Source organism: Carassius carassius, chromosome 4, assembly GCF_963082965.1.
Source record: "Carassius carassius chromosome 4, fCarCar2.1, whole genome shotgun sequence".
Classification (NCBI taxonomy): Eukaryota; Metazoa; Chordata; class Actinopteri; order Cypriniformes; family Cyprinidae; genus Carassius; species Carassius carassius.
This window is the reverse complement of record NC_081758.1, coordinates 32,304,839-32,326,249: the sequence shown is the minus strand read 5'-3', so window position 1 is coordinate 32,326,249 and position 21,411 is coordinate 32,304,839. Positions and strand designations below refer to the sequence as shown.

Sequence of the window (21,411 nt, the reverse complement as noted above, 5' to 3'; positions counted from 1 at the left end):
ACATTATTAAAAAAAAAATCATATGTGTCTTGATTTCTTTTTTGGCTCCAGCATTAAAGCAATGTTTGTACAATTTTAAATAATGAAGGTAAGAAATTGCATGCATGTAAGATTCATAATAAAGTATTTACATAGTGTGAACATTAACATAAAAATAACAACGGTATTGTGTTAGAATAATCAGTTTTGAGATTTTAGACAATGACAGTGTGCCTTGTATAGAATTTTTATTGAATCTCTCCAAATATTGTTGGCAGCAAGCAACAATTGTTGGTTCTAAGCAGCAAAGCTTCTGAAACCACAAAACCTACTTTATTAGGATGGTTCCAAATCCCACCCACTAAATGTAAACATTCTTTCAACACTACATGGCAAGTAAGCAAATTTACATTATTTTTAATAACAATCATGGGCTAGAATCAAATGTTTTTAGTGCTAGTGATATGACGTGTGGCCAAGTATGGTACCCCATACTCTGAATCTGTGCTCTGCATTTAACCCATCCAAATGCAAACGAACCCAGAGCAGTGTGCAACCATTTGTTGCACTGCCTGGGGAGCAGTTGGGGTTTTGTGCCTTACTCAAGGTCGTGGCTGTTGAAGGAAGAGAGCTCTGTTCATTCACTCCCCCCACCTACAATTCCTGCCTGCCTTGAGACTCGAACCTGCAACCTTTGGCCACACAACTGCCTCTTTGGCTTACATACAGACATTTTCTAAAAATCATTCACTGTACTCCTAGGCATTTTTGATTTGGATGAAATGGAGAATATCATTTAGAAGCAAACCTCACAAAAATGATTGAAAGAATACAGAATAATCAAATTGTTAGTCATGCACCACAAGGACAAATTAACCTGTACATTGTGAGTACAGTGTTTAAAATTCACAAAACTTTGAACACACCAACACCAAATTGATCTGAGGATCTGTCAAATTTCATCATTTTCCAATCAAAACATCTCAACAGTTTTAAATGGATCTCATCCTTTAGTCCCCTATTATGTCAAGTTAAAAGTAGTGTAGATTTTCATGAGAGGATGCCTCTGGCTTGACTTCTGTGGAGGACAGTGTGATCAGCGTGCGTCCATCCAGTGGTGCGAAAAGCGGGTACAACTTTTCTCGGAAATTTGCGATGAATGTAAAGATATGTGTGCGTGTCTCTACGTTATAGAAAGACAATTGTCCTTCTTCATAGTCCAGGTAGACTCCCAGCTTTTTGGGCACAAGGGACAGAGGTAGCTCAGTCTCTGGTTTGGTACATGCAAAAAACTGCCGCGTACTTCTCCATATTGTCCAGAAGCCCTCAGAGGGGTTCATGGGACACCGGCCTTGCCTTTTAGAGGATTCGGTGGTCACTCCGATACGCCAGTAGCCATCATTGGCAATATCAACTTCCCAATAGTACCGACCGAAAGTGAGCCCTTCACAGCCCAGGACACACGGCCAGCTGTCAAAGCGCTGGGTACTGTACGACACTTCAGCTTCATTCAGAGCTTCCTGTACTTTCCTTTTGTCATCTGAGAGCTGCAGCCATGGGTGGTTAGTCATGGGGTCCAGTGTGATGTCCACTAAACAGGTGCAAAACAGGTGCAGAGGTAAAATTGAAAAACCTTTCTTAAGCCAAAATGGACTTCATTTGTAGATTAATCATAAACTGCTGAATCAGTGATACCTGAAGCACTGTGGATCCATCTCCACACTATGGGAAAAAATTGATGAACATTACTACAACAGTGATATGATTAAAGTTTCTCACATTTAACTGTGCACCAAACAAGATAAATACATAAATCAGTACCTGAGTTTGGAATGTACTTTGGTGTCTCTGTCAAAACAAATTGTGCACGATGAATTGTAAAGTATGAGCACGTCAAAAACAACTTTTTCGTAAAAGGAATTTATTATAATTAACCAAATCAGCGTTTAGTCTACTGAAGGATTTAAGTTTAAGGTTCACCTGTTTTCCAGGTACGTTGTTTGTTGAGGAGCCACAGCTGTGGAACAACACCCTAAAAATAAACTGCTTATATAATTGAATGACATTATTATATATAGTATAATATATAGGAGATAATATTTTATCCCTAATTTGTAACTGTCAATAAAAATGATTTAGCTAAATGTATTAAAAATATATTAATTACAAATAAATATATAAACTATAAATAATATCTAAATATATCAACATATATAATAAACATCTGCATTTGTAATTATGCTGAAACAAAATTTCTGTCTAGATCTTCAAAATACATTGGGGATGATCGCACCTGTCTGTAAACTGTTTCAAACTGTTTACATAAGCAATATCTCTTGATCATGAATGTTTGTCTAGTTTATGGGTGTACACTATGGACTCTAGTTAGATTTTTTTTTCCTGTTTATGGATCTCTTATCTTAATCTTGTACCTGGCTGTCCTGTTTCAGTAGAGACCAAGTTATGAACTCCAAAAAAGGCAACAGAGTCAAGATTTTCCTCTTCTTCAGTTCCAGCTGCTTGAGAAACTGGGCTAATTCTTGTCTCATCACACCTAGCCGCTGTACATGGGTAAAAAAAAAAGAAACAATTACATATGCCCATAATATACTGCACGTAGATCTGGCACATTACTACATCTGTCTGATGGGGTCAAACCTCCCACACAGTCTGGAGCTCTTTAGCCCATTCCATGATCTTCTGCTCCATATTCTTGGCAGAATCCACCTTGTTCTCTTCCTGCTCCAACGATGCATTTCTTTCTTTTCGCCATGTGGCCTCACTGAACAACTGTTAGGAGAATATAAACAGATACAATCTTAGCTTTTAATGATCTTAAAGAAAATAATGTATGATGTTTATAAATGTATCTTTTATCCATGAACTCACATCGTCAACTTTCTTGAGCTCCTTTGCCCACTCAAGAATGAGTTTGCGGCATTGCTCCATACTATGCGGCTCTGCATGCACACTGATATTTGGGCCTTCATCTAAACTGGAGCCAGGCTAAAACAAACACACACACACTTAATATTTATTGTGATATTTTAGACATTAAGTGTAGACAAACACACACCCATTACTGTCTACATCAGCATCCCACAGTCCTTATTCCCACTCTTCAGACCCCCAAAGGGTGTTAAAGTGTGTGCATTTAATTTAATGACACCGAAACCCTACCTAACCCTTCCGTGATAAATTTCAGCAACAGGACAATGCAACCATAATGACAGGGTGAGATGGGGTTAATTCTGTCTTATCAGTAGCTTTATGATACATGAATATGAGGCTTCTATAAAAGTGATAACCATTACCAAGCAACCTTTATAACATTAAAATGAAAAGCATTCCCAACTGATAAAAAAAATGCTCTTATGTTTTTAAAGTGTTCTCATTAAGCATTGAATGTAACATTCATTTTTAAAAACATTCTTTTCTAAAATTGTAAAGGTAACATTTTATAATTTTGTTTTACCGAACTTTAGAAAATTGTGCTAATGTTTTAAGAAAATGATTACAGATCATTTTATATTATTGGAAGAACGCTCCTTCATAACTTTGAGAGAACCTTGAGAAAATTTGTTCAAAGTCTGCATGACTCATTTTTGGTGGGGTTTTTCTGTGACTAGCTTCATGGGTTTCATTGTTGCTCAGTAGGTGGCAACAAATGACTCTTTTTAAATGAAAAATCTATAATTTTTAGGCTATAAAAAGCATTACATATTACCCTGCAGACATGTTCCACCTGCTGTTTCCACTGTGTGATAAACTTAACGCTTTCCTGCAGGCTGCGGAGATCCTTCAAGTCCTGTATAACAATAGAAAGGTGAGGTGTAATTTATTTGTAATTAGGACAAATTAAACTTCAAAACCAGAAAAGAAAACAAACTCTGTAAAAGGTAGAGATGGGGCAAAATCCCCCTGCCTTGATTTTTTTCTTCTTAATCAAATGGCTCAAAATCTCACCTCAGCACCTTTGCTGAAAGGCTATTATTAATCTGAATATCAACAGTGTCGAGGTTAGGTGATATATCATCATATTATTTTGAATGGTTAAAAAAATAGTTTTCATAATAAATAGTAACTTTTTTTGTGTCTATTTATTAACAAGGGGTTTGTGGACACATCATGGAAAGGTTATGTATTTTATTAAGTAAAAAGATCAAATAAGACCCTTAAGGTAAGGTGGCCCCCTTAGAATTGGCACAAAAGAACCCAAGTGGCATTTTGTTAATTATTATTTTAAAATGTAATACTAATTGTAATTAATAGGGTTAGTATTTAAAATTTCCATGGATTAGATGTTCATTTCAGACATCTTTGCTTTCATTACATCCTAATTATTTGAAATCATTATATTTGGATTCATAATATTGCTATTATGACACATTTTCCATTAAAATATAGGCAATTAAACATGTAAATATAAAAATTTCTGTATATAAGTCATTGAATCATTTTTCCTTTTTAGAATCATCTTTTTAAAGGGATTTCTTTTTTTTTATGTCTGTCATTGATTATTTAATTATTAAACTAAACTATCTGTCAGTTTACCTCTTGTCTAGGACTCTGACTGCTCTTGCTAGGAACTGAGCTGTGAACCTGAAGATCTTCATCAGGAATATTCCAGCGTACAGCTCCGGTAGTTACACTCAGATCAGCTTCAGGCGCCTCGTCTTCTGTGACACACACACAAGCATCTTTAACATTCAAACACATTTTAAAATGTGCATTATTGCTAAAATCAGTCTATAAACTTACTTTTGCTCTTCAAGATACTCTTCATGTTGGCTGGTTTATCCCTTCTTGTTTTGATTACCTCGATCTTAAGCAGAACACAAACTATTAGCTCATCAAAAGTTAAAAAAATTCCAAGTACTTAATAATTATATATTTAATAAATGTAATTTATTATATAATTTAATATTATATTATTATTACACTATAAATACACTTATATATAAAATTATAGCTTACATATATTAATTAAATTAAAAAGATTTCATATCTAAAATTCTACTTACTGCTACACATGACTGGGAAGATTAAGGATTTGAAAGTCAACACAAATATATCCCAAATGAAGGTAAAGTACATATAAGCTTTTACTTACTGATTTAAAGGTTAACTGAACTGGGGAATGGGGGGATCTCTTTCCGCCTTTTTTAAATATTAAAACATTATATTTAAATCAAAAGAATAAAGTTTACAACCCTCACCTTCAGTACTGCAGGAGCAGACTAGCTCAGAGATTTGAGTTGCAGGCTGGCAGAACCAGAGCACAAGGACCCAGATACTCTCCTGTAGTATTATGTCATCTGAATTGTCTACACAATGAACTTTGTCTCCTCAATCCACCCTAGTCATTGACACATGATATCTCACCTATTAAATCATGTGATCTTCTAAAGGAAAAGCAGAGATGTGGGCTATGCCATTAAGAGCTTATGTAATCAATTTATATGGGCTGAAAAGCTTTAAGTATGTTAGTGTAAAGTTGCAAAGACTAAAGTCTCAAATCCAAAGAGATATTCTTTATAAAAGTTAAGAGTCAACCACTACTATCTAAAATGGCTTGTTCTAACATACCCCCATGTGTCTAGGTCATTGTGTGGTAAGATTTACATAACACCGGCAAAATCTTCATGCAAAGAAAGAAGGCGTAACCAAAGACTATAGAATATGTCCCTCATATAGTTTTGAATGGGGAAAAATGCAACACAGGAAGCCCCGTCTTCTGAATGAAAGAGCCAATCGCGCTTAGGACTGCACATGCGCACTGGCTGGTCTAGCCTGAGAAATAAGCTTTTTATAATGCTATTTGAGCAAAAGTAACAACATTTATGACACAGTTGCTGTCCGATTTCTTTGGTGATTTCAAATCTGAAATTTAATCCTAAACTCAGTGAACAGTTTTGGAGAATTTGATGTTTCACCATTCAAAGAGATAGGAGTTGCACAGGGCAGAGGAGAAACAATAATGTACATTATGTGGAAAATAATGTGTTTTTTGAGCCTTAAACTGCATAAACAGATTTCATTGCACCAAATACATCAAATAATTCTTATTAGCAACATCATATGACCCATTTAATTTCAAAGTCAAAGTTACTTATAATAAATAAATAATAATAAAGAGGCAACATACAAGCATTGCTGTGTGTTTGGTTTAAATAGCAAACTGACTTAAAAGAAATAAAAGCACACGATTGTATTCAGCTTCTTTATTGAGTTTTTTTTTATCTACTAAAAATGAAATAAATAAAAATAAATTCAATATCTCTGTCAATATATTTAAATGTACTGTGAACTTTATTTAAAGGCCAAGACCAGAAATGAATCATGTGAAACTGTTCACTTCCTGTAAGCAAGTGCAATTTTACTTGAAATAATAAATAATGAAGTAAACTGATAAATAAATACATGATGAATATGCATTTCTATATTTAACAAAACTAAAACAAAATTAAACAACTGGGACAGCAACAGACATAATGAAATATTTATTGTTCACCTTTCTCACCACACCCAAATGATTGTCATTTCAAGATAACTGCATGTATCATCTGCAAGAAATGAAACTCATTATATAGTAAGTTATTAAATGACTCAAAGGGTATATCTTGTAATTTTTAATTTAAAATTTAGGCAGTAAAATGCTAATATGATCAGCTTGTCCTAAAGTAGATCTATTGCCAAAATCATTTACCGTAAAACATGTCTGTAAAATAAAAGTTCTACAGTAAGAACAGTTAAGGAATAGTTTAATTTGCTCATTGATTCTTTAGGGAGTCCATAATGCTCCTTTCAGTAGACCTGTTTTTAAACTTAATTTAAGAGTTATGATGGAAGAATGACTCATTAAGAATGTCAATAGGCCTAATTATGCTTGCAGCTGTGCAACTGTTATTATTAAGTCCTAATTGTTTATGTTTTCAATGTGTTTTTTGCTCCATATTCACAGGTGAGCTCATCCATCTGTCCTTCACATTGATTTTGGTTGATTGTGGAGGTTTAGTTTTAGATTAATGTACAGGTTTATCCTCTATCTTGGTGCGTATCTCCAAGATAAAAGATGATCACATTGAAGGCAGTGGCTGTGTCATGTGCGGTGGTGGTTGCATAAGCATTGAGACTTTATGTGGTCTCTGTGTATGCACATATTTGATATCGGGACAATTTGAGGCTCAACATACAATATAACAAAGGTTAACAGACATCATGTCATTGCATGAGTATTTGAACACAACAAAACAACAGACCACTGGGTTGTATACAGGTATTTTAGATTAATGCAAAAGATTATGCATGACAGAAAATTAATAACAATCCACATGGATTTATATATATATATATATAATTAATTTTCTGTCATGCATATATATATATATATATATATTTTTTCTTTTAATAGGCAGTTCCTGAATAAAAATGACAGCCATCCCGACTCTGTACTACCATACCTGGGATCAAACAAGCAATGTTTTGGCTAACAACAAAGAGTTGCAACAGGTACGCTTAGCTAGTATGCTGTCTGATTATACAAAATGAGCATCAGTTTCTACACAGATCTTAAATGTTGGTGTGTGTTTATCTCCAACACTCGAAGAACTGTTTAAAGAGGACAGACTCACGGCCCTGAGGGAGAATTTCCACCTAAGGACACAAAGAAATGTCACAAAGGTCACAGTTCTGCACAGAAATAAAAACGAAACAGTGAGCTGCCAGATATTATACCTGTGTTCTCATCCTGGGATAGTTCATTTTTGTAATAAACTCATCTGCCACCTTCAGGGCGACTCTCTTCTCCTCTGCATTGGCTCCATTACCTGTGCATCAGTGAAGAAAGTCAATGAGCAAATAAAGTATGATTTACTATTCACACAAACATGAACAAATATAGACAAACACCTTTCCAAACATAGATCTTCCCATTAGATCCATTGTCCAATATGAAGCAGTCATCTTTCTCCAGCATCTCTTGACTGAAAAGGCCTTTGTCACACAGTTTTGTCAAGGTCATTTGGCCTGTTGCATTAGACACCTGAGACAGACAATTATTCAGAGATTTATCCCTAATGTGAATTTTTTCCCCTTACATTATTAGCCTTCAAACAGCAACAGGTTTTGTTTGAGTAACCAATTTATTAATAGACAAACCGTTTGTTTGACAAAAAAAATGGTTCGATAAAGAACATTACACCGTAAAGAGAGCTGACCTTGTAAAGGGAAGCAGAATTAGTGATGTCTGCTTCAGCGTCTGCCTCTGCTGAACTCTCCTTCAGAGCTGGGATTGGACCAAGTGCCTTTTAAATAAAAATAGAGATGGTGTTAACATTTCTAACCTGTTTAGGCATAAAAGTATGTATACATTTATCAGTGACAATACATTCAAGGGAATTTTAGGATTTCTTGTTAAAGTGAATTTTTTTTTTCACGTCAGCTGCATGAACTTGAATCTTATGATCACGTTATCCAGCATGATTCAAATATTCAAAAGTGTTTGTCACCTGAACCATCTCCAGTGTTTCCTCTCCCTCTGTCACATCGATGATGCGAGCTTTCCCATTCCTTTCAGTGTCTCTGATCAGCATTGCTATCTCGCGCACCTTCTGTCTCTCAAACATATTGGCTTTGGATCCACTCCATGCGACGATAGTCTGAACATAAACACACAGCATTTGCATGATAACACCAACTAAATGACTGGCCATGTTTATCCAACTACAATACCACAGCAGCAAAATGACAGACAAAAAAAGTAACTTTTGAAAAAACATACACACCTCTCCAAGGTCCAGTATAAAACAATCACCCTTGTTGAAGCTCCCCCAGCTGAGCTCCACCTCTCTTGCACGGATGTTTTTCTTTCCTTTGACTTGGTACAGATGTGTAACTGGGCCAGTCCTGGACCTGGCACTCTTGAATCCAGACTCCACCCCGCCTTCCTGAGACGAGAAACGAGTAGTTTTGTAAAGGTGCATTTTTTTGGACATACACAAACAGTCAAAGTTTGGGGTCAGTAAGATTTTTTTCAATGTTTTTAAAAGGCTCTTATGCTGACCAAGTCTGCATGCAACTGATCAAAAATGTAATAAAAACAGTATTATTGTGAAATATTCTTACAATATTTGAATATAATTTAAAATATAATTTATTCCTGTAATGGCAAAGCGGAATTTTCAGCATCATTACTCCAGGTCACATGATCCTCCAAGAAACATTTTGTATCATCATCAATTTTGAAATCATTTGTGCTGCTTAATATTTTTGTGGAAGCATTTTTTACAGGGTTCTTTGCTGAATAGTTCAATACTGTTCAATAATTAAAAAAAAGAAATATTTCTGATTTGTTGTTTTTGTTCTTTTGCTGTCCCCTTCCTCTCACCTTGTAACTGACTCCTTTAGGGAAGAGACCCATGAACTCAGGTGACTCGTATCCTTGCACCTCTCGATGCTGTACTGGGTCTCCTCCCAAGAAGCTGTCCAGTTGAGTGGCAAGCATGGCACAGGCACCCTGCTCATCCCGGGACGACTCCTCACCTTTATCAGGGAAGAAAGCCAATAATGAAAAATCTACAGGAACTGACTTTTAAGATTTTTTCCCATCCTTAATTACATATACATACATACAAAAACACACTACACACCCATCCACATGTGCAGGTCACTTCCATTCTTTCCACGGTTGCTGAGCACAATATATGCATCTCCATTGTAGAAGATTCCCCTCTGCGATGGGTCAAGGAGCACAGCCCTCATCTTCTCAACCCTCCAGACCCACAGCCCTGGCTCTCGCACTTCATGAGTAAACTGGCTCTGCGCTGCCCGCAGATTAAGCATCCTGCTAAGGTGGAGAGAAAGAGTAAGGAGTGTGTGTGCACGTAGAGGTTGGGGGCTGCGTTATGAGAAAGTCATCAAGTGAAGAGAGGAGGAGGTGAGATAAGAAAAGGGGGAATGAAGCGAGGAGAGAGAGAGAGAGAGAGAGAGAGAGAGAGAGAGAGAGAGAGAAAGAACAGTGCGTATGTACAAAGAAAGAGAAAAACAGGTAGAGCAAGCAGAAAAAAAGGAAATATCAAGTATTACAGTGAAGTATTATGTATATTTTAGAAGCAATGCAATTCAAACAGAGAATTATGACATATTTAAATACAGGATGAAGGAAATGTGAGACATGGAAAGCAAGACAAATTGTTTAGGGAAGGAGGAAATGGGAATGAAGGCAACAGAAAGAGGAAATATGGGAAGTGACGGGAGAGAAAGAGCAGCAGACAGTGAGATTGAGCATGATGGAGTTAGCCTGAGCTAGACCATAGAGGTAGGGACTCTGAAGGTCAGGGGTTAGATATGGAAGCAGAGCACAGGATTGCATGCTCCATTAGAGATGCACACTGGGAAGGATGCTGGGAGGTGAGAGCAGAGAGATCACATATAATAGAGCGGTAAAATGAGATGCAATTGTGCCACACAAATAATTCATAAGGCCAACTGTTGCACAGCCATACAAGACACACGGCTTACATACACCCAGCCACGCTCACCAAAGACAGATAGACAGATCAACAGAACAAGTTCTCCCCCAGTCACTGCGTTTACAGTGATTACTTAATTGCATTAAGCCATCAGATCTTGCATCAGAAACAGAAATAAACTACATGAGAGTGACATGTTGTCCAGTGACTGGTCGCACATGATCGCTGTTAAAATATCTGAATGTTTACACAATCACAATCTCCTCATCAATCAACTTGAGAATAAGATGACAATTTATGTTTCCTCTTGAATGATTTTGATTGTAAATTTGAGGTTGTGTGATGTCGGAGCAGATGGTAAAGCGTTTGCACTGACATATATAGCAATTGTAAGTTGCTTTGGATAAAAGTGTCAGCTAAATGAATAAATGTAATTATAAAATAAGCTTAACATGATCATATATGTACTGAAGTCAAGCATTAAATAGAAATCAAGCATTAAAAGAAACAGTAATCTCTTTTTTTTTGTAAAAGTAATAAAACAAATATTGAATATTGTTTATATTAATACATAAGTATACAATAATAATATATAAGTATAACACACTCTCTCTCTCTATATATATATATATATATATAGTATAGTTATATTTTGAAGTTATGTTTTAAAGAACCACAGCATAAAATTGTATTATCTGTCAATTTCCTACCTTAATTCGATAGACTTTGTTGATGTCTGTACAGCTCCAGACAGTTCTTAATTGTAAAAGTTGCCTGAACAATCGTTTCTACAGCATATACAGTTGACTGACTGACTTCATGACTTCCTGCCATTTCCCCTCATAACTTACAAAGGCCAGGCAAAGTTATTGAGGCATTGAATGTATGGAGCTCATGGTTAGAAGACAAAAGCTTGTTAATCAAATGATTTGCCGCAGGGAAAGTCTGATCATCAGCATTTCACATCTGTTGCAAACACACTGCATGAAAAACTCTTGTCTTTTTGACTACATAAGCAGCACATCCTTTAACAGATGCTGTTCTTGTGTCAGTTATGGAAAGATTGAGAGATAAAGGGTGAAAAGTTGAAAAACAAAGTCAAAAGACCAGTGTCTGGAAGTGTAACCCAATGAACTGAAGCTTATTTTTATTTTTATCAAGAACTTCAGTATTTTTATAGTTCACTTCATCCACAAATTCCATGTGAGCTGTTATGTACTAAAGATCAAAGGCTTAGGATTCATATCTGAGATCTATCAGCATAACGTGGCAATAACCAAGTGAGGATGAAAGTCTGAATTCTCATTTATATGGGGGTAGTTTCCAACGTTATTCATTGTTGTTTGTTGGATGGGTCTTGTAGCGAGAGTTTTGACAGATCTATTTTTACCTGCCTATAACAAAAATAATCCTGTTTTATGGCATTTACTGTAAGAAAGAAGGTGTGTAAGAGACTGCTGATGAAAGAACCACCAGAGATCACTATTTTTAGGATTAATTTCTCTATGGTAATCTGCAATTATGTGGACCCGGGTTCTAGATCCACAGAAAAAAAAGACCAAAAAATTATCCCGAATGTAATTCAGTTACCTACAGTATAAGCCATGTTTGATGAACAGGACCTGGGGCAGGTTGCATAAACCTCTTAGACTAGTCTTAAATACTTAGTCGTCTAGTTAATTTCCTTTAAGATTGGTCTAAAGTGAATCCAAAAAATTTGACTGATTACCCCTTGGCTAACTGCTAGTTGGTCAAACTAGTTTGTAAGATGCAGTCTTAACATAGTGTCTGTTTATGCAACTGGCCCCTGCTGGTCCGGGTCTGCTCTGTCACTGATTACAGATTACATGAGGAAAACTGTAGTTAGTATAAATACTTTTTAGATTACTTTTAGATTAAGAGACTTTTAGGATGAATTTTTTTGGTAACCATTAAATGTAACATTGATATAAAAAAAAAAAATAAAAAAAAAAGAGAAAGAAAATACAACATTTTGATATTAACTTCATAAAATGCATTACACATTACATTACACTAGGGGTTTACATACTGGTTTTAATGTATAAACTGTGTAGTGGGTTTGTAATTATTGTAATTTTGTTAAGACTTTGTAATTAATTAAATCATAAAAATATAAAATACAAATTATTTAAAAACTTGAACACTAAAAATACAATTAAAACTTTATTTGTTTACCTGCAAGTCAATGTGATCAATGACCGAAGTCAGAGAATCGTAAACAAGCAAAAAAAAAATGTATTATTTGAAATATTCACTTCCTTAGAGATAAAGTAAATATTTTATTTTAAGTGCATTGGCTGACAAAATCATTTGGGAATCCCTGCACTATATGAACAAACATTAATAAACATGAAAACAACATTGACATATTTTTGTCCAGAACGAACAGTTGCTGAAGATCACTGGATATGATGACAACATAGTATTTCACAGCCAACACCACTTGTGTTTAGTTCCTTGCATAATTATTTGTTTTATTCATGGTATAATTGATCTCTTCACAAAACTTGAATTAAACTCACTTGGCAAATGGCTCTCTCTTATATGTAATTGACAAACACAAGAGGTTTCAGCCTTAACACTGAGACAACTGTCTCATGCCTCATGATCTCCATGTCTTTACTGTTTCAACTCTAATAAGTTAGTTTTATCCTTTTACCCACGAAACCACTAATTTTCATGATAATGAATGAATATAAGAAATATTAGGTTTACAAAATGATAAAAAAAAATAACAATAACAAAGCAAAGCAACAACATGGGCTCAGTCAAGAATTAATCCAGACAGTTCCTGTCCCGTCGTGAACGCGCCCCCCTCTGCTGACGTCACGGCGCAGCTGCTCGGCTCGTCTGAACAGTCAACTGAACTCTTTTTTTTTCGACGGAACGACTTCGATGTAACTACAAAAGCGACGGATTTTTGTTAATTTAAAAGCATACACGATTAATCTTCGATCGGATGTGGAGCGTCTTTTAAAGGAAGACGTTTGTTAGCTATCACGGCTAAGCGTTTGCTGATGAACTAGATTTGGGTTTCTGTTTTCGTATCGGACAACCTTGGGTATGTAAAAACAAAAATATACGTTAGACCTTTAAAATGTGAAAATGCGCTAACCAATACTGTTGCATGGTGTTATTTAAACTGTAACGTTAGCTGAAAATGTTTTCGCTTCGTCGTAGTTTCGCGTTGACGTTGAAAGCGAAGGACGCCGTTTACTTTTTATTTTTTATTTTTTTTATTCAACTTAAATTTGCCAATTATTTTTCTTTTGATGTATATTACACATGTACCGTTAGTATTTCCAACGAAACGTGTTGTTACGTTTGTTTCGAATTACCCAGTATATGAAACTCAGGCCTTGTCGGCCCCGAGACACGCGTTCATGTAATGTTAGGCCAGGAATGTGGTGTCGTCGACCTCGTTTTAATTCACTTAATTTCTAGTTAAACAATTAAAACATTACATTTTATATGTTCCTTTGATTATTTGTCCCTGGAACACCACTGATGGGGCAAAGTATCATGGGACTAAAATGCATTCAGTGGATTTATATCGATTTCTCGTTGTGTGGTGTGTGATCATATCGACATAAACGGGTTGATCAGTTTAGAAAGACAAAAGCTTTACATGTATTTGCTAAAAGGTTTTTTTTAAATTATATTCTGCGTTTAAAAAGACTATTTCAATAAAACGCGTTCAAAATGGCTCTGGGACAGAGTGTAGCATGTATTAGATCATTATTTAACATTGGCATGTATTACACATGCTGAAAAGGATAACTTGGCTTTCTTTTTTTTGTATTTTCTGTTATGCACCGAATAATACTGAAACCTATTGGCATTGCACTGCTAATCTTTCACTTTCAGATTTTTTCTCTTTTATTTTTGCTTTTTTTATGTCAGTCCTGTTCTGTCATTAGTGTAATTGACATGGAAGTGTAATATTTAATTTTTAATATTATTATTTTTTCACTTAAAGAGAGTTTTAAAAGCTGAAAAATGGTGAGACAACATTCAGGATCTCCTCGTTCCAAACACAGGTACTACAATGCTGTAGATATGATATTTAATTCTGATGTATCTACATAATGATCAATATAACAGTGGTTCAAAATTGACATTTGTTTTTAATACAGGCCTTTCTCGGACAGCTACAGCAGCATGAATCATGAAGGGCGATTTGGCCCCCCTTCAAGAAGCCAGAGAGGTTTCAGAGGACCTCCTGGAAAAGCCCCACCAAGTTGGAGAGATAACAACAGCAGTGGACCCCAGCCATACCCCAAGAGGCCCTCGCTCATGGGTGAACGCAGAGAGCGACCACATGGACAGTGGATGCGGAACCAGGATAACTTCCATCCATATTCCAGCTCACAGGATTCACAGCGGGGCCGCAGGAGGCCTTCTCCACCCCGCACAAGCCGCCCTCCCCCAGTCCAGCACAGGCAGTCCCTACACGGTCCTATGCATGGACCGCCTAGCCCCAGAGCACCACTTTTCCACAATAACCACCCTGGCCACACATCTCCATCTCGCCATTTCCATGGCCCTCCATCAGATAGGCGGGTCCCTTCGCCACATAGTTCCTTCAGGGGTCCGCAGCGACGCCCAAGCCCTCAGGAGCATGACAGGAGCTGGTGCCCAACACCTCGGGAGAGGCCCTTTGGCCGACCAACACTTGGCGGGCACCACTGGAATGGCCCAGGACGTTACCCTCACCCCCCTGGTGGGGATTCGAGGCTCTCCAGCCCACCCCATAGAAAACCCAGAGAGTTTCATGGAAGGAGTTCATATCCAGAGAGGTATAGGAATAAAGCTGTGCAGGCTGGGTAAAGTAAATATACAGTAATGTATTAGAATGCAAAAGTCCAGTTCACTGCAGGGTGATGAGGGTAAATCCCAGCTTCCTTCAGCTTTCTGTCAGTATAAAGTACCGCAGGATCTAATGATAAAGCCTATAAGGAGAAAATGTAAAACCATTTGAGGCTTTTTCCCCTTAAAGTTATACTGGCACAGAAGTGATAAGGCATTCAGCAGCCTGGGGCTGGATCTAAATTCATAGAAGTTAAGAGCTTCCACAAGAGCTTTCTCAAGCAGCACAAAACTGGCATTATAACCAACATGTTTGTATTGTTTGTAATGGATATGTAGGTGGTCTGCAGAGAGAGATCAGCGTGCACCGCATGGAGAGGTTGGAAGGGAGTCCCGGCGCCCCGGCATGGAATGGGCACAGAGAGGAAGGGGAAATCTACATACTCGGCCCCCTTACAGATCACCAGCACGAAGGCCAGGCCCACCCCCATTTGGCTCATCATTCAGACCATATCCACCTTTGCGACCTCAGGAAAGGCCCTTTGGACGGCCAATGAAGAGGAACAGTCAAGATTTCAGACGGCCACCGCCATTAAGTGGTTTGGAGCATGGGCCACCAAAGCGCTTCCACAGGGAATTTTCTGTGAGACCTGTTCCTCTCAGGGGCTTCCGAGGTCGTGGATTATCCCTTCAAGATAAGAGTCGACTGCTAAAGGCACGGAAGTTTAGAGAAGAGTCAGTGGCCCGGTTCAAAGTGCCTCCACCAAGGCCAAGAATCTCAGACAGAGTCCAGAAGCCCAAGCCTCAGACCGTACCGAAGAAAGACAAAGATTCCCCAGGAGTCCCGCCACGCAAGTTATCACTTAAAAAGATGTCATCATCCAGAGAGTCATCCCCAGACACAGACTCCAAGACTGCAGAGCCTGAGAGGGACTCCGAATCAAAGGTGGAATCCCGTCGCTCTGTGAGCGCACACAGGTATGGTATCACCCCTCACACTGTGGCAATGGGCGCGTGATGTTTAGAAGGTCAAGCTTCCTGTTTTTCAATGGCACAACTTTCATCAAAGGGGTGTCACCTTGTCAGATGAGATGGATGAGGAGAGAAAAAAGAAAATCATGCCTGTTTTCCTCCTCATTATTGACAACAGTATGATGTTAATCCTGTCATTGTCCAAAATACCTCTGTCCTTGTCAAGAGAATATGATAAGAGATAAGTCTGAGCAAGTGGTCTTTCAAAAGTTTCACAATCCATTTTGTTCCAAAAGTCACATGCCATTTTTCCCACAATGATGCATCCAGATCGACTTTGAGCCAGAAGAGGTTTAAAATGTCTTCCAGGGAGGGAAACGTTTTTTTTAACCTTAATTTTAAGTGTTTGCAGAAGGACACTCTGCCTCATTATGCAACTAACTGCATTAACCATGAGCAAAATCCAATCTGTCGTGGCTACATCTTAAGGACATAGGATAGGATGTCTCGGAAAATGGAAATGTGAATGGATTTCATAGAAAATGGACAAGATTTCTTCACAACCAGATTCCATTTCAACATTTATGACATTAAGATACTATAATTTGATATTTTTCCCTTTGAAGAACTTAAATGATTGACTGGATGAAGAAACATCAACTCTGGGGCTGTACTGCTTTTTCAGTGGAAAACAGATTTGTTTGGAAGAAGAGAGAGCTCTCTTGAACGAGTCGCCATATAACATTCCTTAATAGAAGAATATCAGATGGTGAGCAAATCTTGCCAGATGGCTGTGGTTAAAAGAATTGAATTCCATGTCCAGTTACCTCAGGAATGCCTCAAAACTGCACTCAACAAGAGGCCTCATCTTGTGAGAACTACTGTGAGAAAGAAGACTTGCATGCACTTTCTTCTACGACAGATCAAAGAGATGGGAACAAAATGGACATTGTCATTTGGCACATCTCTCCTTTGTAACTACAGGCCTTTGACATCAAATGGGTGGTTTTTATGAAAGATTTAGGCTCTTAAATGCCTTTTATCCTAGGCATTGCAAGCAGGGATCATGTTATTTTACAACCAACCCATTGACTGAAATGGCAGGAAGTTGGAGCTGTGCTGAAGATAAGGCCTGATCCAGTTGTGCCTTGTGAAACATGTTTGCCAAAATGTCAACCATTAATTTATAGTCACCCTCAATAGAAGTTCTGCAACTGAAGAACTCTCTGAGCAATTTTAGTTCCAAATGGCTACCCTTTAAGTGAAGATGGATCTATTTATGCAAAGATGTTGAATGTCTTTCCACATACCATGCAGTTTGAAGGTTCTGGATATTAATAGGAGAACTGGCCAACAATATTCTATCCTGTATTTGGAAGATCCTCAGCGAAACCTCAGTGCCACTGCAGAATCCAGAGCTGCAGACCAGAGTTTATACCATGAAATCTGTGTTCCAGCAAGAAGCATTTGCAGTCTCCAAACGCATCTAATCCAGCCTGAGAGGATATGTTGAGAAGAATGTGTCTGGCATGTCAAGTCTGGATAAAAAGGAAGTGCTTGTATGCCAGTCTGTCCACTTTTTGGAGCATAACATGATTCCTGCACAGCGTTCTTCAGTACGCTCATTCAGTCTGCCAATATTGGTTATTCACATTAGTGAAAGGAAGGCTGCTAAAGGCCAAGGTGAATCAGGGAAAATTTATCTGCCAATTCATACTGAAGCATGGAGATGATGGGCTTGCTCTGCTGTAAGTACCCATGTAGTTATCCATCATTGGTCCTTCTGCATTTGCAACAGTACAGTTGGGTTCTTGAGGACTGAATGTTTGAGTAATTTAGTTTGAAGTGCAACATTTCTCTGCTCAGTTCACAAGGCACAAGTTCATTTCATTTTGAAAACATTTGTGCATGCCTTCTGCTTTTTCATGCTTAGAACTTATTCCTTAAGAGCCCAGATGATGTGGATCACTTATTCAGATGCCTTGTTGACTTTCTTTTCAGCTCTTCGCCAATAGACAGACGACTTTCACGTGATCTTGTTGTTGTTTCCCATTGGGAGGCGGGGCACAAACCCAGTACTAGCCCTAAAAATAATGCACCCTGGAGAAATAAGGCACCCAAGAGCAAATCTGGTAAAAGTCTGAATGATTTGCAAATTCACACTGTAGTAATATGCTTGATTTCATGTTTATATATTTTTTTTTTCATAATTTTCTCTATCATACAGAGGAATCAGAAGCTCATGGGAATTTAACATTGAATGAACGCTTCACCAAGCTTCAAAGTCCTACTAGCTCTTCACAGGAGCAGAAAGAAAGACGGTAAGTGAGGAACTGTGTTCTTGGTCTGCTCTAGCTGCTAAATCTTAACAATTTGGCTGAATGCAATATTTTACAATTTTATAGGTCTTCTGGAAGTCCAGAAAAAAACCAAAGGAAGCCTGAGTCATTTCAGGTAAAGTCTTAAAATGTCCATGTCTTTTACTCATTGAGGGTGCTTTAAAAGTAAAAGCTTGTCTTGTTTTTGTCATTTTATATTATGCTTTTACACGTGTTAGTCATTTTTGTTATAGTGATTTGTAGTGAAACATATGTTCTTCTGTACATAGAGGCCTAATTTCCGGCCAACTGCTGGAGTGAAGAGGGGATCAGCCCCTGATGGAGTTATAAGGAAACCATTGATGGTAAGTGATGATTGTTGGTATTAGGGTTGTGCCGATAGACGATCGTATCGTGTATCGACCATAGTCAGAGATATCGACCTAAGCAGATTTCTCTGTCGATAGTCAAGATGATATTATGCTCATTCTCCTATTAATGTATTAATAATAATAATAATAATACCTGTTATTATTTTTCTTAGGTTGCCTATTATAATTCAATTATCAAACTGCCCAGCTATTTCACTTCAGCACCGCATTTCACACACGCACACCCTCACTCACACAGACACAGCGCGCGCGCAAAAGAGGATTACAGCCTAGTCGCTGAAAAAGTTGTAACGCTTTTACTCCAATAACTCGTTAAATCAATGAAATTAAAGAGATAGAAAATTAGGAGTTGGTGTCCCACACATTTAATGGCTGGTACACGGAAATTTGCTCTTAACTCTTTCTTGGCATTACAAATAAAGTAAAGACAAAATAATAAGGCGGTGGCACAGCAAACTTATCATCCATAGTGATTCTCACGTAGTCCTTTTCTTAAAGACTTAATGCTGCATGCACACTACATAGTTTTGGCCTATAAGGCTCCGTCCACATTTCATTGCACTTTAACAAGTAATCTGAATGGCCTATATATGCAATATTTTAAACGAGCCCTCACTAACTGGGTTTAATGCCACAGTTATATTAGAATGCATCTCATTCTTGTTTCTGTGGTGGTGCTTCGGTATCATTATGAGGCGCGCGGTCTGGAGCTCTATATGACTGATGCAGCAGTTCAATTCAACTTTACTCCAAATATATCAACTTACCTGTTTTGAATACTTTATATTTAACATGTTCATTTTTGTCCAATATTAGTGTTAAACTGCTGGACTTTAAATTAAATCTACTATTGATTTTCACCGTTGTCTGATTTTGCAGAACATTTAGACTGATAACTTCCGTGTGCAGATGCGGCAGATTTGTCACAGGATGCACGATATGACTGTTGGGTCCGACTATATATGAACTAGCGGTTTTAAATAGTTATTTTTATATTTAACGTTAGTTTATTAGTATGTTTTTAATTTTTATTGGTGATTCCACAGGCTCTCTATCGCGCACCTGTGCAGTTTAAAACAATGATTTGACAAGAACAAAGAGTCTCTCTCTTGCTCCACCCATGCACGATAATAGTGTGTATCGTCGATCTCACAGCTGACGATATGACGATCTGAGAAATTGCCATATCGCCCAACACTAGTTGGTATACTGTTTTAGAAGTGAAAATCATTATTATTGTCACAGCACTGAATAGTAACTATAATACATGATTATTTAACTGTCTAGTCTTTGTAGTAGGATTGATTTGGTTTATATAGTGTTTCCGTGCACATTGCAAGTAAATCCATAATATTTTCTGTCCTCTTAGGGCACTTTAATTCCAAGACCACCCTTCAATCAGAAGCCTGTCTTCAAAAAGAGTCAAAGTATCATGTCAAAGTACAAGAACTTGCAGACGTTGCGACATAAAGTGCCCCATCAGCGTCAAGCCACTAGCTATCGCCGGTGGTGACCCAAAATTGTGAGTCCAATTTTTTGTTCATTACTGTTGAATATTCAGTCATTTATTTGTTATATTATCCATTTAATATTGTTTTTTTTTTTTTTTTTTTTTGTAGATCGCATATGCTGAGGCAAGTCATCCACTGTAGAGCCTCTTTATGGAGCTCCCTTACCCCCATCTCCTGCTGTACAACAGTTTGAACTAAGCTCTGTAAAAAATACAAATAAATGCAAAGATCACCGAAGTATTATTTTTCTTCTATAGCATTTTTTTTTTTCTTTCTCTATGATGTGCTTTAGGGATAAAGTCTTGAATTCTGTGCATTTATCTTTTTGGAGTTTCAAAAGCAGAGATTAGCATTACATTTTTGTATATACCTTTAACCAGTACAAAACCTGTTTTGATTTATGATTTTTAGCTCTGGTTAGAATTTTTTTTCAATGTTCTTTCAAATTTGTTTATACATCAGTGTCTGAATAGATGCTTTTTGAAAGTGACTGTTAAAAGACTCCTATCATGTGAAGTGATCCCTGTCAAACGCTGTATGATGAGTAGCTTTCATTTGATCAAACCAGCCTAATTAGTTGAGCTCCATGTGTTGATTAATGACTTCCCTGAAAAGTTTTGTTTGTTGCTCATAAAAGACGTACATTCTTTGTAATCAGACACTTTGAATAAAACTGTAATTGTCAGGTGTCTTCTGTCGTGTGAAATCGTAGCAGTTTACTGTTGAATTTTTTCCAACCTATGTTTTTCCGATATCTCAGTCTGAAATTGATTTTCATGCAGCTGTAATATTAAAAATGTAGCGCTGACCTTAATCAATCTCACATGCCTGTAACTTTGTAGCTAAAGCCACTAGAAGGCAAGCCTGTGAGCTTAAGCCAAAAAAAAAAGCATTGCTAAAATGCAAACACTGATACACACAGGGCAGGAGACCAGAG

General features: G+C 37.3%; 3 protein-coding genes across 3 annotated transcripts; 1 reads left to right on the top strand and 2 right to left on the bottom strand.

Moving 5' to 3' along the window:
• Positions 1-208: 208 nt before the first annotated feature.
• On the bottom strand, positions 209-5,303 carry LOC132139816 (zinc-binding protein A33-like). The gene is made up of 11 exons (XM_059548428.1): positions 5,199-5,303; positions 4,741-4,804; positions 4,534-4,658; positions 3,707-3,787; positions 2,869-2,985; positions 2,638-2,769; positions 2,412-2,540; positions 1,960-2,011; positions 1,801-1,827; positions 1,675-1,701; positions 209-1,570 (listed from the first exon to the last, which is right to left on the bottom strand). The coding sequence occupies exons 2-11, from the start codon at positions 4,763-4,765 to the stop codon at positions 1,011-1,013; spliced, it is 1,275 nt and encodes a 424-aa protein (XP_059404411.1). The 5' UTR covers positions 4,766-4,804; positions 5,199-5,303; the 3' UTR covers positions 209-1,010.
• A 2,082-nt stretch (positions 5,304-7,385) lies between these two features.
• LOC132131115 (macrophage-capping protein-like) lies at positions 7,386-9,875 on the bottom strand. The gene is made up of 8 exons (XM_059543063.1): positions 9,630-9,875; positions 9,368-9,522; positions 8,766-8,927; positions 8,490-8,639; positions 8,199-8,285; positions 7,891-8,023; positions 7,717-7,808; positions 7,386-7,635 (listed from the first exon to the last, which is right to left on the bottom strand). The coding sequence occupies exons 1-8, from the start codon at positions 9,820-9,822 to the stop codon at positions 7,570-7,572; spliced, it is 1,038 nt and encodes a 345-aa protein (XP_059399046.1). The 5' UTR covers positions 9,823-9,875; the 3' UTR covers positions 7,386-7,569.
• Positions 9,876-13,277: 3,402 nt separating this feature from the next.
• On the top strand, positions 13,278-21,163 carry LOC132139814 (serine/arginine repetitive matrix protein 1-like). Its single transcript, XM_059548426.1, has 10 exons — positions 13,278-13,533; positions 14,452-14,512; positions 14,609-15,271; positions 15,621-16,259; positions 18,255-18,385; positions 18,481-18,574; positions 18,659-18,707; positions 18,862-18,936; positions 20,333-20,485; positions 20,583-21,163. The coding sequence occupies exons 2-9, from the start codon at positions 14,472-14,474 to the stop codon at positions 20,474-20,476; spliced, it is 1,836 nt and encodes a 611-aa protein (XP_059404409.1). The 5' UTR covers positions 13,278-13,533; positions 14,452-14,471; the 3' UTR covers positions 20,477-20,485; positions 20,583-21,163.
• Positions 21,164-21,411: the final 248 nt, after the last annotated feature.

Excerpts from the sequence above, each read along its gene's own strand:
- LOC132139816 (XM_059548428.1), bottom strand. The coding sequence starts at position 4,765 with ATGAAGAGTATCTTGAAGAGCAAAA. Across the intron at positions 2,541-2,637 it reads AGCTCCAGACTGTGTGGGAG|CGGCTAGGTGTGATGAGACA; the intron begins GTTTGACCCCAT and ends ACCCATGTACAG. Across the intron at positions 1,828-1,959 it reads ACAACGTACCTGGAAAACAG|AGACACCAAAGTACATTCCA; the intron begins GTGAACCTTAAA and ends TTGTTTTGACAG.
- LOC132131115 (XM_059543063.1), bottom strand. The coding sequence starts at position 9,822 with ATGCTTAATCTGCGGGCAGCGCAGAGCCAGTTTACTCATGAAGTGCGA. Across the intron at positions 9,523-9,629 it reads TGACCTGCACATGTGGATGG|GTGAGGAGTCGTCCCGGGAT; the intron begins GTGTGTAGTGTG and ends TCCCTGATAAAG. Across the intron at positions 8,640-8,765 it reads TTATACTGGACCTTGGAGAG|ACTATCGTCGCATGGAGTGG; the intron begins GTGTGTATGTTT and ends GTTTATGTTCAG.
- LOC132139814 (XM_059548426.1), top strand. The coding sequence starts at position 14,472 with ATGGTGAGACAACATTCAGGATCTCCTCGTTCCAAACACAG. Across the intron at positions 16,260-18,254 it reads CGCTCTGTGAGCGCACACAG|CTCTTCGCCAATAGACAGAC; the intron begins GTATGGTATCAC and ends CTTTCTTTTCAG. Across the intron at positions 18,937-20,332 it reads TTATAAGGAAACCATTGATG|GGCACTTTAATTCCAAGACC; the intron begins GTAAGTGATGAT and ends CTGTCCTCTTAG.